We start from the raw sequence: 16,363 nt of genomic DNA, 5'->3' as shown, positions 1-16,363 counted from the left end.
ACAAGAACAAGAATAAGCAAAGAGGAAGGAGAGCATAGACTATTCCTTTCAGTAACTTGGCTGGGAAGGGACGAAAAGAAACACATGCAATGGAGAGGAGAAGCACAGGGACATAAAAGAGTTTTGTAGGATTTTTTGTTTGGTTTGGTTTGGTTTTTGTTTTAAAGATGAGATCCTGGAGCATGCTTATTGGCTAAGGGAGAGCACTAGTGAAGAGAATGTACAACTAAGCCATTGCCCCAAAAGTACTGCATAATCAGCCATCGGACAATATAATGGCTCCCGACCCCTTATGGTCAAGATGTGTAGATAAGCGGAGGGCCAGCTGATAGTAGGCTCATTGATGCTGGGCTCAGCTAGAATGACTCAGCTTTGTTCCTCACATCTCTCTTCTCCCTAGCATAGGCTAGAGCAGAAATGTCCTCCTGGCGGCAATGACAAAAGCCTAAGAGAGCAACATACAAATTCTCTTGAGGCCTAGGCTTGGAACAAGCACACCATCACTTTCAACTTACAAGGCCAATGCAAATCACACAGCTGAGCTTAGCATCAGGGAGAGAGAAAATATCTCCAGTTCCCTTCATAGGAGGAATGAAGTCCCATGGCAAAGAGTGGATAAAAAGCTGAGACTAGTAAGTGCAATTTTATAGCTAGAAGAGGCATATTAGCGCATATTAGGATGCTAGAAGGGCAGCCCAGGTGGCTCAGTGGTTTAGTGCCGCCTTCAGCCCAGGGCCTGATCCTGGAGACCTGGGATTGAGTCCCATGTCCAGCTCCCTGTATGGAGCCTGCTTCTCCTTCTGCCTGTGTCTCTGCCTCTCTCTCTCTCTCTGTCTCTCATGAATAAATAAATAAAATCTTTTTTAAAAAAGAAATAGAGGCATTATTAGAATACTCTGTCTTTTTGGTTGACCTACAAAATGCATAGTCTTATCCCTTCCAGGCTGTAACTGTTTGGGCTCAAGGAAAACACCTTGAGCCTCAGGCAGGCCCAATATTCTCTTTCAGGAGTCATTAGCCTTGGGGAGTTAAGGGGCCAGATTATGTAAAGTCAGGGCTGATTGGGTTGAGCCAAAGCCCTTGGAAAACCACCGTCACAGGACCAGAAACTTTGAGTCTCTTACAAGGAGCCGATCTGCAGAGAAGAGTGGAGAAAGAGACAAGGATGATCCGAGACCTGGGACTGTGAGGGCATGAAGCCTGGGAAAGAAGGGGGGGAAAGGAAAAACACATGCACATGCAGGCACACATGCACACACACATATGACTAGACACATAATATGTGCACGCATGCAGGCACAGACGTACATAGGAAACAAGGACAGCAGACCTGAGTAACAACAGTCAGACTGAGAAGCTATCTGCTGATGACAGTGATCCTATGAGGCCTTAAGGCAATCAAACGCAGAGATTCCCTTGAGTGCTTACCCTAAATCTCTTTTCACATAGATTAGAGTGGGATTATGTTCCTTGCACAGAAAGATTCCTTGATGAAGACATTCATGTAAAACCTTTAAGGCTTCACACAGTGGTTCGTGGCTGTGCTCATTTATCTAACAAATAATGTGTGCAAGCCACCTTGCTACTGGATTCAAAGTATGATCCAGTCTCTGCCCTTATGGAGATTAAATCAAGATGGGGAAACAGGAAATTAGATGCCTCAATAGTTAAAGATAACCTAGCACATTCTAAAACTTACCATTCAGTGCTACAGAAGGAAAGGGCTACAGAAGTTCAAAGGCAGAAGAGATGGGTGGGGGCTGCAGTAATCAGGTAAGGTTTATCTAGAGGAACTAGGACTTGTTCTGGGCTGAGTGTCCTGTCTATAGTAGGAACGAGCCTGGTGGGATGGTGGGCGGGGCTGAGCTCAGGGCTCCCATTTCCCACCCAAATGCTGTTACCTAGTTTGCAGGTGTAAGAGCCAAGAGAACTGAAAATGCTTGGCAATTAGCAGTCTTGCACATTTAAATCTATAAAGGCTCAGTTGTTTTAAGGGAGGTGACGCTGGCAGCCGCATAAGAGTCTGTTTCAGGTGTGTAGGTCCTGAGCACAGAAAAGCTAGACAGAGCATGAGAAGGGGAATGGACGGGACAGGCATAAAAGTCAGCCAGGCCAGTGATGGGCAGAGGAAGGAGGAGGATCAGGGATTCTGATTTCACTGTAGGCCCCAGGTGTCATCATTCTCAAAAGTGACTCTTATGTGCAGCCATGGTTGAGAACCACAGTGCTAAGATTTCACAAGTGGGAGACAGAATTCTACCACTGTTGACAGGGCAAGAGAAGGAAAGAGGGATAGCTCCATGGAGGCAGTAAGATTGATTGCTTGGTGTACAGCTTTAAAAAAATCTACTTGTCATTTGGAAATGTGGGCATTAGAAAAACACACTGGGGTGTAAACTGCAGGGAAAAACAGGTGAAGCAATGGATGTGTTCACAGGAAAGAAAGAGAAGGAAAAAGGCATGGCTTGCATCCTATTAGCTAGTTTTTCAGAGTTGCTGGGAAGATAAAGTTGGTGGTAAATGGGCCTAGCAGAGTGGCATATAATAAATGGAACTTCTGGTTCATATAATCTCATTCACTCATATAATCTCATTCATTTCAAAAAGGGCTATCACCCTGGGTATTAACAGTCCACTTGAAAGGTGAGAAAAGAGATTCAAAGAACCTTACCCAAACTCCTACAATTAATACACTTGAAATCCAAAGTTAGGTGACAAAGTTAGGTGCAGTGGAAGGCTCTCCCACCACAATACATCATAGCAGAGGGCTGAGCCCAAAAACATGGGTACCGAGCTAAGAAGGTGGGAAGAGCAATTGGCTAAAGAGACAGGGAAAAGTGAAGAAGGCAGGAGGAGGACCACGGTGCACTGTATGGGGTCAGGAGGCTAAGGGAACATCTCAAAGAGATTCATGATGTACCCTGGCCATGTCCAGGGTGCGGTAGGGGTGAGGAAGAGAAAGCCAGAGCCGACACAAAGGAAACGATTTAAGACCCTTGGAGTTGTGGGTGGGGGGCTTTGTGTGTGGATTTGTCCCATGGGGTGGGGCTAGAGCAGCAACAAGAACAGGAACAGCTGGACCCAAGTTCCAGACACCCTCTGCAGTTCCCCTGACACCCTGAGACAGGCGTTATCGTCATCATCCTCACTGTAAAGGTGAGGGGGCTGAGCTCAGGAGTGAGTCCTGTGAGGATCCCAGATGAGGGCTGGCCAGTAAACCCTGGCTTGGTTTTGAACTTGTACTTCTCTGCAGGGGCCGGTTCATCACCCTGACAAAGACCTGCTTAATGACTTGGGAGGAGGCAGGATGCGAAAAACACACACCTGGCGGAACATCGGACAATCCATCCTGTCTTTGTTACCCTCACCCAGGAACATCCTTGAAACCTGTGCTCCTCCTAAACCGAGACACCTGTATTCGTGCGAGCCTCTGAACAGCGCTTCTCAAATTTTACCGAGAATCACAGCACCTGGAGATCGCTCCGCCTCAAGGCCCGTGGTGCTGCGGCTCCGCAACCCACACTTGGAGCGGCGAGGGCGGTGGTTCCCAAGCTTTCCTGCACCTCGCAATCCCTGGAGCGTTCCCCAAACTTCTGACTCCTACTTCCTACCTCCAGAAACTGTGGTTTCACTGGTCGGGGATCTGCTCTGGGCTTGGAGTCTGTGAAAGATCGCCACGTGATTCCGAGGTGCAGCTACGTTTAGGAAGCACGGAGAAAGCACACGGCCAAACAGACCCCTAAAGAAGACAAACCAGTAACGTAAGGACAAGCTAGTTCAGACGATGCACGGTTAGTGCTTTGCAGAGGGTGGCGGGTGCGAGAGAGGTTGCGCGTCAGCGGTGCCTCCTGCTCGGCCGCGCGGGTAGGACCCGAGCCTCTCCCTCGGGCGGAGGGACCCCGCCGCCAGGCCCGCCCGCGGGAGGGGCGCTGGCCCGCGAGCGGCCTCACGGAGCATGCGCGTCTGCGGCGTGGGGCGGGGCCTGCGATCCGCGCGCGCGCCGGCGCCCAGCCCCGCCCCCTGGGGTCGCGCTCCCGGAAGTGCGGCGGGGTCGCGCGTCGGGTCCTCCGGGGCCGCGCGCAGCCGTTCGCCGCACGTGCCTCGGCACGTGGCTGAGCGGCGGCCCCGGGCGCCCTGGAGCCGCGGGCCTCTGTCGCGGAGGCCGTGTCATCCCTGACCATCGCCGACGCCTTCACCGCGGCGGGCGAGAGCCCCGCCCCGCCGCCCTCCGCGCTCAGCAGGAGGTTCATCTGCTCGTTCCCCGACTGCAGCGCCAATTACAACAAGGCCTGGAAGCTAGACGCGCACCTGTGCAAGCACACGGGGGAGGTAACCGGGCGGCCGAGCCTCGGGACGCGGGACGCGGGGCGCGGGGCGCGCCGGCCCGCCCAGTGGGCACCGTCCGCGAGGCCCCGGGAGGGCGGCACTGGGCGCACATGCCTTTGCAGGACCCGGCCCGCTTTGGCGCCCTGGGCCAGAGGCCAACCAGCTCTGCCTTCGGTTAGGGAGAGGTAGACGGACTACAAGATTGAGCCATCCTTGTCTTGGGCTCCAGACTTACTAAGCCGCTGCTGCCCCTTTGATCTTTTTTTTCTTTTTTAAGATTTTATTTACTTCTTCATGAGAGACCTAGAGAGAGGCAGAGACACAGACAGAGGGAGAAGCAGGCTCCCTGCGGGGAGCCTGATGTGGGACTCGATCCTAGGACCCTGGGGTCACGCCCTGAGCCAAAGGCAGACGCTCAACTACTGACCCACCCAGGTGCCCCTTCCCAGGACTTAAGACTCATATAGCCACATGCAGTAGTCCAGGTATGGGTGCAGGGGCAGTGGAGATGTAGGAATAAGGACAGATTCCAAAGAAGTGTAGTAAATGGAGAGCTCCTGGAGGATGGTCAGGAAAGGTCTCTCTTGACCTGAATGAGAAGGGAAGGATCCAGTCATGCAGACAGGAGGGAAAAACAGTCTGGGCAGAAAAATAAGTGCAAAAGGAACCTGTGGTTGAGTGTGATTGAGTGTGATCGAGTTGGAGACCGTATGGGGCCAAGTCTGAGAAGCAGAAGCAGAGCAGTCTGGTGGACTCATTTGTAGGCCAGGGTACAAATAGGGTTTGGAGTTTGGGTTTTATTTTGAAGGCAAAGGGAAGCCTTTGGAAGATGACCCATGGGGAAAGGGATGCTCAGAAAAGCCAAGGAATCTGCCCAATTTCCCAACAGTTGGCAAAGCCCGGCTTCACACTGCCTCATCTGAAGGGGTTTAAACTATCTTCTTTCCTTCTTTCTTAGACATATTTATTTATTTATTTTCGAGAGAGACAGAGAGTGTGGTGGGGAGAGGGAGAGAGAATCTCAAGCAGACTCTGATGAGAACGGAGCCTGATCTCATGAGCTTGAGATCATGACCTGGGCTGAAATCAAGAGGCAGATACTCAACCAACTGAGGCACCCAGGTGCCCCTTAAGGCCCTTAATTTCTTAAACCAGGGACCTGTAACCCCTGCCTTTGCTCCTAGCACCTGCCTAACTTATGGGCCATTCCTTCATGTGTCCTCATGGCCCCCATCCTCCTTAGCCTCTCCAGCTTTGGAAGGTTAGCCATTTCCTCCAGCTCTGTCCTCTTCCTGACTGTTTTCTTTGCTCCTTTCTGCCCTTGACTTCACCCATGCCACCCAGCTGTCTTGGCAGTCTTACCCAGTGACTGGCTTCGCTCAAAACATCCATTATGTTCTGCCTCCCTGTGTTTTCTCTTGCCCATTCTGTCCCTCAAATTGTGGGTTCCGAAACCTGTATGTCCAAGTAGGGAAGCATGTGGTCATTTTTGTATCCCTGCTTGAGAACGACTGGGGCAGCAGAGCCCCTCCTCCTTCTGTGGGCCACCCCCAGAGCCATGGCTCAGGGGAAGGATAGATTGTGTCCTTAGGCCTGAGGGAAGTAGCTCTGCAAACCCCTCCCTCAGCTTTGCTCTCTGAGACAATAAACTGCCCTCTCTTTAAAATGACAACAAAACAAAATTACAGATACTGTGCAAAGTTCTGTGGATCTTCCCCCAGTAAAACAACTCTTCTGTCTTCCTGTTTGCTTTGCTACTAATACTGACATTTGAGGTCTTGGTTTCTTCCTCCTGGACTGCCCTGGGGTTATGTTCTTCATAGTTAAATAAACAAAACTGGTTATTTGGGGGATGTTTTTGACTTTTCCTGTAGGTTCAGAATGGAGACGACTCCTCCCAACCCCTGGGTCCCAGTGGTGGTTGCAGTTAGGCTGGGAGCTATCTGCTTTACTCTGGCACCTGTGAACATCTTCCCGGAGGTGTGCCAGGCATTCTCTTAGCACAGACCTTGGGCTTGTCCAGGATGAGATGGAACCTGCACGTTCCTCTGCCCTGGGCTTCGAATGGATAAAACACACTGTGGTGGCGGCCTGTGCACATAGGCCACGCTAATAGCAGACAAGTAATCTTTAAGGGGGTTGCTGCTGAAGCCTGTCGTTAGGCTAGGTGCAGGTTAACAGTGCCATTACTGTGAAAGCTACCTATTTATTTCCTATGCTATTCGTAGAACAAAATCTGCTGTACTGCCTTTGTGAGAAAGTTTGGCATTTGTAAAACTCCATTATCTAGCCTCGATGCCCAATACTGAGTGGAAGCCATCCCGGAAGGTGGAGTCCATGGCTTTGCCTACTGCACATTTTAGATCTTTAAATAATACCAGAGTTATTAACTAGGGGAGGATTGACATGTTTTCTTCTCTCCTTCCTGCTAGAGACCATTTGTTTGTGACCATGAAGGCTGTGGCAAAGCCTTTGTCAGGGACTACCATCTGAGCCGCCACATTCTGATTCACACTGGGGAAAAGCCATTTGTGTAAGTAAAGTACAGTTTTTAGGCCTTTGAAGTGGCTGTGTTTGGCATGTAGACCTGGTAAGAAATGGATTGTTAACTCCAGAGACCAAGAGCATGCAGCTTCTGTCCTTTGTATCTCCTGGTTCAAGAGGACACTGGGGTTTGAATGTGTGGAAGAGAGGAGGGGGTTTTGTGGGTCATTTGTGTGCGATAACTTCAGGAATGCGTTTATCTGAAGTTTTCTTGAGTTTGCATCCTCTCTTCTTTCCATAACATATATACTGACTGGGAAATCCACCCCCAAAAACCATTCCATTCAGACCAGATGGGTTATTGGTTCCCTGGCAGAGTCTCGGCTCCATGTGTAAGGGTCTTTGTGAACCAGTAAGCTGCTGGGTTAAGAGATAGAAGCATGAAGGAGTAGAGCTTTTAATATTTTATCTTGTATTTCCTCAAATTAACCCCCTGCACCTCTCTCGTACCAGGCTCATTTTATTCTTTTTTTTTTTCTTTTTTTCTTTTTTTTTTTTTTTTCATTTTATTCTTTGTGGAGTTACTGATTATTTCTAAAAGGATGGAGATACTGCTTGTGTGGTAAATCAATTACTTCTTTAAAGCAGTGGAGCTCAGATTTGGGGAGCATGTGAATCACCTGGAGAGCTTATTAACACAGAGTGCTGGATCCCGCCCCAGAGTTTCTGATTCAGTAGGCAGGAAGTGGGGCCTGAGAATTTGCATTTCTGGCAAGTTTCCAGGTGATGTTGATGCTGTGAGTCTGGCATCCACACTTCGTGAACCACTGAACGTAATGTTCATGGAAACACTTAGTTTTCAATGAAAATAATAATAATTTATTAGATATCCAGAGCTACATGTAGGGGACCATGTAGAGAACTAGCTGTATGGCAGGTTTTGCAGATGTAAGAATCTGATATCATAACTGTGTTCTATGGGACAGTTCCTAGAGCACCAAAGTTTTCTAATGATCTGAGTGGATTTCTTTTAGTTTTAAAGATGACTGTGAAGTGTCTCATGTTTCACTATGGCCCAGTCTGAGGTCAATTGTCAATTGTTGACACAGGATCCTCTTCACGTCATTCTCCATGGGGAGCAGCCACCTCTCTGTATGACCAGCGTGCTAGCCAGCGGGAATGGGACAAACTACTGTGGGGGCAGATGTCCTTATCTCAGTCCCCGTTCAAGCACACAGAACTTCATCAAAATAAATGACCCTAAGTGAAACTTAATGTATCTCAAAGTGGAGTTCAGCTAGCCCAGCAAAGAGTGAGTCGGCATGGTCTGGAAAATAGAGCTGGAATATAGCCTTTGCCCTGGAAGTTTCGCTTTGAGGAATTTATTCCACAGATACACTTGTGCCTGTAGTAAGTGGGTGTACGTGGTTACATGCTACACTGTTAGTAATAGCAGAGTCATGGAATCACCGCCTGCGCCCCAGTCGTCAGGAGGGACTGAAGAGTATGTCACACAGTAGAGTCCTCCACAGCTGGAAAAAAGAGTGCAGATGCTGTCTGTGAAACTGGGAGAGAATCTCCAAGGCGTATTTATTGAAAGACCAAGGTTCAGAAGAGTATGTACGGAGGGCTTGCCTTTTTGTGTGTAAAAAGGAGAAGGGAGAGCTGGACAGGAAGAAACTGTATTTATATTTGCTTCTGTCTGGTTAAAACTCTAAAAAGTTATTTTATAAAACCAAAATCATTGCCTGTCCTGGGAGTGGTGGGGAGTCCTGGGTGGGTAGGGGGCAAGGAAGGAAGGAAACATGCAACCGTGTCCCTTTTATGCTTTTTCTGAGCTCAGTTACTATAGACTCTTTAAAACAAAATCTTCCAAAAGAACCGGGGCTGGAATTAGAAACGACAAATACCCACCATTTGTTTTGACGTGGATGGAACTGGAGGGTATTATGCTGAGTGAAATAAGTCAATTGGAAAAGGACAAACATTATATGGTCTCATTCATTTGGGGAATATAAAAATTAGTGAAAGTGAATAAAGGGAAGGAGAGAAAATGAGTGGGAAATATCAGAGAGGGGGACAGAACATGAGAGACTCCTAACTCTGGGTAACGAACAAGGGGTAGTGGAAGGGGAGGTGGGCAGGGGTATGGGGTGACTGGGTGATGGGAACTGAGGCGGGCACTTGGCGGGATGAGCACTGGGTGTTATATGTTGGCAAATTGAACTCCAATTTAAAAAAAAACTTTAAAAAAAATAATAATAGAAAAAAAAAAAGAACTGGGGCTGGATACAGATGCACAGGGTAAATGGGAAAGCTTCCCTTGGGAACAAGGCAGCTCTGTGGCAGTCCCTGCTGGCTCTCTCTTCAGCTGGACCTGTCCTCCACTCTAGGTCCCCAGCGGACACTGTCACTCTGGCTCCTTAAATTCCCTGTGTCCTACACCGCTACAGTCCAGTCTGAGTTCTGCTTCCGTTCATCATCTCTCTCGTTCTTGTCAGGTGGCATCCCTGTCCACCTGATGACCCGCAGCAAAGGCAGGGCAGCTCCCCTGGATGCCTCAACCTCTCAGGCAGCCCCTACAGCGGGCGGGTCATCCCATCTGTTACTCATCCCTTAGCCCCTGTCCCTCCTCTGGCTGCCATGGTCATATTCTAGGCTCTCACTCCCACTTGAATGGTGTTTTCTCTGCCTCCAGACTGCTTCCTTTCTTAAAGCTGGGCATGGGTTTGAGGTGTCACTTTCATAACAAAATCTAGGATCTTATGGTGTTTAAATGACCTTTGTGATCTGGCCTTTTTATGATCGTGCTTGATTCTCAGACACGAAATTGTGGTCCAGCTGTTCTTAACTGACCAGCAGCACTGCCCTGCAACTTTCCCTACATCTTCTGGACCCCTGCTATTCGCTTCCTGTCAGGACCTTTCTGGGCCTTGTCCTCTTGCCCCAACCTTGTGTTGGGTTAGACGCCTATGTCAGGACTGAAGTCCAGAGTGACAGCAAACCCGCCACACCAGAGGCTTAAATAAGACAGTCTCTGCTTTTCTTGCTTAATTGAAAAGCAGAAGTGCAGAGGTGGACAGTTGAGGGGTGTTCCCACAGTCAGTAGGACGTGGGCTCCTTGTAACTTGTCTCTGACGTCCTCATCTTGAGGCTTTGACATCATGGTTCAAGGTGACTGCTGGAGGAGCTCCAGCTGCCACGTAGGCATTCTAGCCACCAGGGTGGATGAAAGAGCAAAAAGAGGTGTGCTTCCTTTTTAGAAACTTGGCAGTTGAACAGGATGGGCCAGAAATATCCATGTAGCCACCCCTAATTGCAGGGGAGGCTAGAAAAAGCTCTATTTCTGTTGACCTCGTACCCAGCTAAAACTCTGTACTCTGTTCCTGAGGTCAGAAACAACACCTGTTGGAATTCGCAGTGGGCTCTTCTACAGTGCCCCTCCCGTGTGCTTCCAGTGGCTTACCTCCCACTGCCCCTGCATACTGTCAGCTTGTGTGTCTGACTCCGCCTGTCCCTGTAGCTAGCACAATGCCTGACAGGAGTATTATCCAGTGTTTATCAGTGGATGATAGCTGAGATTAGGGCTGCCAAGGAAGTCCTGCTTCATCCATCAGGTTTAGGAGAACTCATCACAAGAAGAGCACACATTAAAAAAAATGCAACTCCACAAAGAATTTAGATAATTCAAGGGCAAGATATAGAAACGCTCATTAAGGGGGACTGGAGTGGCTTGCTGTTATGACAGAGGGCATAGTGGTTTGTGGTTTTGCCCTAAATACATTTTTATCTCTGATGGTAGGCTGAAACTAGTGTTTTTGAGGTTTTTTTTGGAAATGCAGTTTATTATTTGACATTTCAAGCAAAATTAAGGTTATGAGATTCTAAATCGAGAACATTTAACTTGAACACAATTTAAGCCTAAGGAGGGTTTGGGCTTTGGAACTTGTGTTTTCCACTTTCCCTCTGCCGAGTTCATAAAGGATGTCTGATGCAGTGTGCTCGATTTCAGAGGCCTGACATGAAAATGCATCTCATTACATGGCGATCATTTCAGAGTTGAGAGGCTGGCACTTTGACTTAACACTTCGCAATTTGTTAAAGACTATTTTATACTATACTTTGGAAAGTAGCTTTACAGAGTTGGAGGATATATTTATCTTAGAAATTCTCTCCTTTGTCTCGTTAATATTTTGGTCTATACACTTTCTTACAGTTGTACAGCTAGTGGCTGCGATCAGAAATTCAACACAAAATCAAACTTGAACAAACATTTTGAACGCAAACACGAAAATCAACAAAAACAATATGTAGTAAGTATGAATGATTTTCTTGGCTTAAATTTTCTAAATATTTTTATGCTTACTGTCTACATTTCTAAAATGCTCATCAACCAGATTTTTCTGACAAAAACCTGAATTTAGCCCAACTACTAGCCATCCTAATAACGGCTTATTTTGAAAGCAAACACTTTTGTGCTAATGAAGTTTATTATTGGTAGACTGCCCCAGAACGAAACACTTTTCCTATTTCAAATGTGTTCATCTGTAAAGCTTCCTGCCTAGAATTTGATGGTAACCCTGTGGGAGCAGGTAGCAAGTATGAAGTCTTCACAATATTTTGATCTTGAGGGAATTCTCTTGTGAATAGTTCTTTGATTTTTCTCCAGACTAACGAACCTTTTTCTTAAACAGTGCACTTTTGAAGGTTGTAAGGAGGCTTTCAAGAAACACCAGCAGCTGAGAATCCATCAGTGCCAGCACACCAGCGAGCCACTCTTCAAGTAGGTGCTTCTCTGGCTGAGATCCCACATTTCAGGTGGGAGTGAGAGTGAAATGCAAAGATTGGATACAAGTGTTCTGAAACCACTTCTTCATCAGTATTTTTCTATACCATGAATGCCCGTTTATATACTGGGGCATTTCATAAGTTTAACTTTGTTTTTCTTTTCTAACAGAAATAGTTAATGTGTTTCTGAATGATGTGTGAGATCAGTATAATTGTGGCTAAGCTTGAAAAGCTAAGAAATTAGTATTCTGCTAGAACCCATTTAATTGTGTGAAATGTCATTATACAGACAACAAAGTATTCTTTGCTCACAGAGCAAAAGTCGCCAGGCTTAGCGTGCATTAGAGCGGCCTTCCCAAGGAGCAGGAAGGGTGCCTGGACACCCAGGGGTGGACTTGGCCCAGGGTGTCAGAGAGCCCTGGTCACCTGCTCTGAGGAACATCTTGAAGGGCACTAGCTGGCGGCTGTGCGTGCAGCCGTCCTGCCGAGTGCCTTCCTGGGGTCACTGCAGGGCTGGGGCCTGTCCGTGCTGGCTGGCCTACCACCTCCTGTGCCACTGGGGCCTGTCGCAGGGAAGCGGCCCGTGCCCCTGCGTGGCTCCCACTTGCTTTCCACGCTGCAGTCCCCAGGCGGCAGCACTCAATCCAGCAGAGACATTCAAAGTGCCTCAGGGGTTTACCTCGGCCATTTTTTTGTAGCCAGGAAAACAGTCCATTTTCAGAAGTATAAAGATGAAAAGTCTAATTCGATCACACACGCCAAAAAAAAAAGTCCTTCTTTTCTGTTTTGTCTCAAGGCTGGTCAAGTAACTTGAATTTCACTTGTGATTCAGTCTCAACTTTAAATCTTTTTCTGATTGGTTTGGTTGTAGGGACAGAGGCTTTGGTAGCAGAAAGGGAGAGAGTGACATTCACCCTAAGCAGATGCTCCACAGGAATGGATTGACTCATCCGTCCCCTGTCGTTAACCTAGGTGTGCCCATGAAGGCTGTGGGAAACACTTCACCTCACCCAGCAGGCTGAAGCGACACGGGAAGGTCCACGAGGGTATGTCTGGTGATCCCCAGGGATGCTGCTTTGAGTAGGCCCCAGTAGGGTGTGTGTGTGTCTAATTCTTTGACCGTAAGGTGCTTCCTCTTCTATTCTGTGGTCACACAAAGAAATCGGACACTGTGTAGGCAGGGGCAGCCTATGCTGCTCAATCAGGTTTCATACTTGGCCAGAGGCACTGCACACTCTTGTCTGTTTCTCCACTCCTCTGTCGTCACTGTTCAAAGCAAATGTTTTATTGTTTGCCACAAGTGCCTGCTGGTGCTTTATGCTTCTCAGTGTTAGTGCTCCAGCCAAGGTTGGCTTTTCCACCACTGTTTAAACCTCTTTACTACCTGTGTCTTTCTTCTCCTTATTGGCACGGAGAATAGTTTGGATAATACTTTCAGGTTTTGGGGTAATCAGATTGCCACTTTTTCAAAAAGACTCAATAAATATATGAATCCATTCTCTGTTTCCATGAGGGTTTTTTTTTTTTTAATATCTGTATTCCAATTTCCTAAGTGTAGAATATATGGAGCTTTTGTTTTAACAAGAGACTCGTAGCCAAAGAATGAGAGGTAGCCTTGTTCCTTTTAGTTTCTCTCTGCTATTTAGTTGGTGAAACACAAGTTAGCACAGGACCCTATAACGCAGGGAGGGGACGGGGCTGCGAGCCACGGAGGCAGGGAGACAGCAGCTAAGAGACCACGTGCAGTGTACGTAGCTCACTGGGCACAGCGGGAGAGGGGACTACGTGCTTCTGGGAAGTCTGCTGACATAAGACCCCATGTGGAATACCATGCTGTGCGACTACTTGGTTTCCCTGTACAACAAACTTAGTTTCTATTCCCACCTCTAAAGACTAACAGATTATTGGGAGGTAGGAGAAAAATTATATAGGTTTGTTTCCTTTCTAATTACGATTGGTGTTTACACAGAATATTCATGAGAAGCAATGCACCAATGTATTTTTTTCTAAACAGGCTATATGTGTCAAAAAGACAAATGTTCCTTTGTGGCCAAAACATGGACAGAGCTTCTAAAACATGTGAAAGAAACCCATAAAGGTAAGGAAGACGTGTGGCACAGTGTAAATCTTTGTCGCTATAGAACTGTTTTTAAAGAATGAAATGTTACGTATGAGCCCTAAAATAATAACCTTTCTGTGTGATGTTTTATGACGTGCTGGGTCCCTCAGCTGTTTGACAAATGAGCAGAGCGAGCTGTGGTCCCAGGTTCGGGAGAGGCTATGCCAGGAGCAGCTGTGCAATTTTTTTTTTTTTAAGGTGTTATTTTTTTTTTAAGGTGTTATTTATGTATTTGAGAGAACGTGCACAGAGAGGCGGAGGGTGGAGGGAGAGGGAGAAGCAGACTCCCTGCTGAGCAGGGAGCTCACTCTCAGGATCCCAGGATCATGACCTGAGCCGCAGGCGCACACTTCATGACTGAGGCATCCAGGTACCCCACAGTTGGTAGTTTTAAAGGCTCTGGCAAGTAAAGAACCTAGGGAGGCACTGGTGTTCTGTGGGGCAGCGTGGGAACCAGTGCCTTAGGTATTGGACGACAGGGAAGGAAGCTGGTCTTAATCTTCCCTTGCCCACAGCCACCGTGCTGAGAACCCCTGTTCCCCCGGTAAGGGAAGAGAGTGTGCCTCTACGTGATACAAGAACGTGGGAAAACGGAGACAAACTTCCAAGTGATAAAGATTGGAGTTAGTTTTCTCATTTACAATAATCATATTTTGGGCAACATTCCTTACATATTCAAATTAACTTCTTGTGTATGGTGATGCCTGAGGAAGTTGTCTGTGTACTCCACCAGAGGACATAAAATGTGAAGTATGCCAGAAGACCTTTAAGCGCAAGGATTACCTTAAGCAGCACATGAAAACCCACGCCCCAGAAAGGGACGTGTGCCGGTGTCCAAGAGAAGGCTGTAGCAGAACCTACACGACCGTGTTCAATCTCCAGAGCCACATCCTCTCTTTCCACGAGGAGAGGCGCCCATTCACTTGTGAACAGGAAGGCTGTGGCAAAACATTTGCAATGAAAGTAAGTACTCAGCCTCCAAATGCAGTCCTCTGGGTCTGTGGCTTCCCAGCCAGGTTCCTGGGAGCCCTAGGTTTCCAGATGCTGCCCCAGGGCTGAGAGATGGGGAGCGCGGGTGCTCTGGACCATTCACTCTTGCTTCACTTAGAGTGGTTCTTAACTCAGGTTCGCAAAACAGCCAGATTTGCCTTTGCCTATAGGCAAAGCATGGCCCTGCATCAGGAGCATCAGCATTACCTGAGAACTTGCTAGAGATGCATATCCATAGGCCCACCACTGAATGAGAAACTCTGGGGATGGGGCCTGGTAACTTGGGCTCTAACAAACCGTCCAGGCAATGTTGTCTAACTTTGAGAACCATGGCCTGTGGTACTACATGCTCATTAATTAATTGTAAGAGTATGCTGATTCTTGGGTGTTCTTTTAGACTGTTGTCATCTAGGGATTGAGAGACGTGGGCAACAAGGACATAGGGGACCACAGCACTTGAAACTCTAGTCTGAGTCTTGGTGTGATTTGACTAAGACTATGACACTAAACGGAGGGCCTGTGCAGTCCTGCAGACTCTCAGTCTGGCAGATGCTCTTCCAAGTATGTACCAGGAGTTGTAACTACGACTGAAGAGACAAGTGAGGCAGCCTCAGCATGCATCCCATCAGAAAACAACCTGGGGCTGATGGTGCTCAGCATTATCAAGGACAGCAAGACCTTGGTCAGATATCCCACTGGTGTTTGGAAATGCTGCTGACATCACTTCAGTTAAAAGAATCTTCTTCAGCTTGGAATATCTCACTCAAAACTGGTTTCCCCTCCTCTTACTTACGAAATAAGTAGGTTGAGACTATAAATTCCTCATCTGGATCTTTGGGAAAGGCCTAGGATTTGAGGAAAAATTCTATTCTGGGTAGAGGCCACACTCTCAATGGTATATAATAGAAAGGTTGATAGTTTATTTATTTATTAAAGATTTTTATTTATTCATGAGAAACACCCAGAGAGAGAAGGGCACAGGCAGGCAGAGGGAGAAGCAGGCTCCATGCAGGGAGCCTGACGTGGGCCGAGTCCCCAGGATCACGCCCTGGGCTGAAGGCGGCGCTAAACCGCTGAGCCACCCAGGCTGCCTGTTGACAGTTAATTTAAATAACTCATGGAGTTTTCATATTAATAGACACCAAAATGGCAGGGTTTTTAAAATATAACTGTTTTTTTTTTCCTTCATTGTAGCAAAGTCTCACTAGGCATGCTGTTGTGCATGACCCTGACAAGAAGAAACTCAAAGTAAGTTGAATCAGGCAGGCTGTTGATTTTAAACATCAGTCACCTCAGCCAGATGCAATCTAGAATGTTTTTGGCTCCTTATTACTGTGTGAGCCTACACTGCTATGGAAGGGATGGCATGGCCTTCATTTTCTTGTAGAGTGTGGTAGGCTTGTTGGGGGGTACACCTATTAGAAGACCAGTTCACAAAGTTTGATTATGAATTCTCATTGTCTTGTGTTCTTATTTCCAAAGGTAAAACGATCTCGTGAAAAGCGGAGTTTGGCCTCTCGTCTCAGTGGCTATATTCCTCCTAAAAAGAAGCAAGAACAAGGCTTATCTGTGCCTAAGAATGGAGAGACCCTGAACTGTACTGAAGACAAGGTGCTCTCAACAGTTGCAATCCTTACCCTCAGCTAAACCTCACAT

General features: G+C 47.4%; 1 protein-coding gene across 1 annotated transcript; it reads left to right on the top strand.

The window, feature by feature from the left end:
- Positions 1 to 3,955: 3,955 nt before the first annotated feature.
- GTF3A (general transcription factor IIIA) lies at positions 3,956 to 16,354 on the top strand. Its single transcript, XM_049100794.1, has 9 exons — positions 3,956 to 4,040; positions 4,115 to 4,329; positions 6,759 to 6,859; positions 11,027 to 11,123; positions 11,505 to 11,593; positions 12,571 to 12,653; positions 14,451 to 14,680; positions 15,902 to 15,955; positions 16,190 to 16,354. Exons 1-9 carry the CDS (start codon positions 3,956 to 3,958, stop codon positions 16,352 to 16,354), a joined length of 1,119 nt encoding a protein of 372 aa, XP_048956751.1.
- Positions 16,355 to 16,363: the final 9 nt, after the last annotated feature.

The sequence above is a fragment of the Canis lupus genome, chromosome 25 (genome assembly GCF_003254725.2).
Source record: "Canis lupus dingo isolate Sandy chromosome 25, ASM325472v2, whole genome shotgun sequence".
In the NCBI taxonomy this organism is placed as follows: Eukaryota; Metazoa; Chordata; class Mammalia; order Carnivora; family Canidae; genus Canis; species Canis lupus.
Note: the sequence above shows the minus strand (reverse complement) of the source record. Positions and strands in the feature narration are given on the sequence as shown.

Excerpts from the sequence above, each read along its gene's own strand:
- GTF3A (XM_049100794.1), top strand. The coding sequence starts at position 3,956 with ATGCGCGTCTGCGGCGTGGGGCGGGGCCTGCGATCCGCGCGCGCGCCG. Across the intron at positions 4,041-4,114 it reads CTGGGGTCGCGCTCCCGGAA|GAGCGGCGGCCCCGGGCGCC; the intron begins GTGCGGCGGGGT and ends CGGCACGTGGCT. Across the intron at positions 14,681-15,901 it reads GCAAAACATTTGCAATGAAA|CAAAGTCTCACTAGGCATGC; the intron begins GTAAGTACTCAG and ends CCTTCATTGTAG.